Source organism: Triticum urartu, chromosome 5 (assembly GCF_003073215.2).
Source record: "Triticum urartu cultivar G1812 chromosome 5, Tu2.1, whole genome shotgun sequence".
NCBI lineage: Eukaryota > Viridiplantae > Streptophyta > Magnoliopsida > Poales > Poaceae > Triticum > Triticum urartu.
Window position 1 is genome coordinate 555,543,360 of NC_053026.1, and position 2,435 is coordinate 555,545,794.

The 2,435-nt window shown below is 38.4% G+C and overlaps 1 protein-coding gene across 1 annotated transcript; it reads left to right on the forward strand.

Annotated features, from left to right (window-relative positions):
* Positions 1-270: 270 nt before the first annotated feature.
* Positions 271-2,229, forward strand: LOC125510652 (26S proteasome non-ATPase regulatory subunit 10; the record flags this gene model as incomplete). The annotated part of the gene is given in 3 exon segments (XM_048675893.1): positions 271-395; positions 838-984; positions 1,760-2,229. Coding segments are annotated over 3 exon segments (407 nt in total), but the record flags the coding sequence as incomplete, so codon positions are not given.
* Between the last annotated feature and the right edge of the window lie 206 nt (positions 2,230-2,435).

The following is a 2,435-nucleotide window of genomic DNA, read 5'->3' on the forward strand; positions in this document are numbered from 1 at the left end:
AGCCACACCAGTTTGTCATTTTTCTTGTTCGTTCTTTATTTGCAGTATATTGTGATGAAATTATCAGCTATCCTGCTACTTTTGTAAAAAAAAAACCTCCCTGCTGTAGATATGTCTTCTGTTATAAGCATTATGCTATGCTTGCTGTTCTTAAATGAGTTTACGCTCCATTCATCTGTATGAATTTGATATCGCAATAGTCTAATCTTCACCTTTCTGTGAGTTCCTGGTAACAGACATAACTAGAGTTATAAATTTAATATATGCCAGGTGCAAATGTTGATTTGACTACTGATGCTGGCCGAACTGCTCTTCACTATGCTGCTAGTAAAGGAAGGCTTAACATTGCTGAAACGTTGATAGCTCATCGTGCAAATGTCAACAAGAAAGATAAGGTTTGTAAACTTCTAATGATCTAGAAGGAATACCATGGATGGACTCTCAAATCTGGTTCCATGTAATTTAAGTGCTTATGGCTGGTTATACAACCACCTCAAGCCCATGAAGAGAATGAAATATTTTTACCGGGAGGGTTGTGATATGATCTATGAATATAAAACTGCAAATGAAATTGTATGAGAAAGCTGAAATGTTTACAGTGTAATTTTTTTAAATTTTTTTTTTGTAGAAATTTACTTTTGCAAGAAATTGCTGTCCTCTGGATGCCATTCGGGCATATAAGTTGACTATGGTGTAGACAACCATCTATATCTACAAATATTATGTTAACTTAAAGTATTAACTGTTACATTTGTCCACTGCTTTGTACATTATCAGTGCAGTTGTGTTTGAAGTAATTTGGCAAACATGTAAAACATTGAACTACTATCTTGTCAGTTTGGCTGCACACCCCTGCATAGAGCTGCGAGTACTGGAAATGCTGAGCTGTGTGAATACCTGCTTGAAGAAGGCGCAGATATTGATGCAGTTGACAAGCTAGGACAATCACCTCTAATGCATGCCGTCATATGCGAGGACAGAGGGGTAATATTTCCTTTGCTTTCATGCACCACCTCATTGTATTCATAGGTTACGTTCATGCTCTTTCAAATGGTTAGAGGCTTGGAGCTTCTATATATATGTTTATGTGTTGGATGGTAGGTGCACCTTTGACTGTTCACTTAAGTTGTAGTTAAAAGTTCAGGACAATGATGTTGGTATTTCCACTGAATTGGAGCTCAACTAATTAAACTACTTAGTTCATTAGCGGCCCATGTTGATTTGTTCAAAGGTCACCCTTGTTGGTTTGTTTGAAAGTCTGAATAATCCTGACATGCCCACAAGTTTTGATTTGTTTCAGAATTTCCATGTACATTGATTAATTGTCCTCTGATTTCCTTCGTAAATGGATGTGGGTTACTTCTATTGCTGATTATTGTGTTATAATGATGCACCACCTCATTGTATTCATAGGTTATATTGATGCTCTTTCAAATGATTGGTGGCTTGCAGCTTCTGTGTATATTTTTATGTGCTGCATCGTAGGTACACCTTAACTGCTCACTTAAGTTGTACTACTAGTTAAAAGTTGAGGACAATGATGTTAATATTTTCACCTACTTGGTGTTCAACTATGTAGACTACTTAGTTCATTAGCAGCCCATTGAGTTTCATAAGTCAAGGAATAATCCTGACATCTCCACGAGTTGATTCGTTTAAAAAATTTCCATCTGCATTGGTCAATTGTTCTCTGATATCCTTTGTAAATAGATGTGGATTACTTGTATCGCTGATTCTTGTGTTACAATCGCTATTTTAGGTTGCCCTTCTGCTGATCAGACATGGTGCCGATGTTGACATTGAAGACAAGGAGGGCTACACTGTCCTTGGCCGGGCCTCTGATAGCTTCAGGCCTGCACTGATTGATGCAGCCAAGGCAATGCTCGAAGGCTGAGGATGTTTTGCTGCCCTAAGGTAAAAGATAGATGGGAGAACATCTGGAACAGAAAAACCGTCGTTGTGTACCTCGTGATATAAGTATGAGCTGTTTCCCTCCAAAATCAGATTGACCAGCCAGACTTTTTGTTCGTGGTTAATGATTCTCGTGTTGACTTGGATGTTCTGCCTTTGCGTTTTCTTCAGATGACTTACTGATGACTGTGATAGTTCAGGGCAAAAATGAAAACTTGGTTCTCTTCTGCCAACTGAACTTCTTAGGCAGTGTTAAAAGGATGCGAATTATATGTATTATGCGACACCTGCATTCAGTAGATGTGAACTTGGTCTGTATGTGTTTCTTTACCATACGTTTATCAGTAGTTTCCAGCTACTCTAATTTTGTGTGCTCATTGTGTCACCGAATATTCCAGTCCCTTATTTATGTTTTGTGTGCCGTCCCCTGCTAAAACTATGTTTTGGTAGCTTCTTTCGGACTATGAAAACGTAGCTTGTCAACCAAGTGACAGATGAACTGGAAGCCTGCGTGTTAAAGCTGG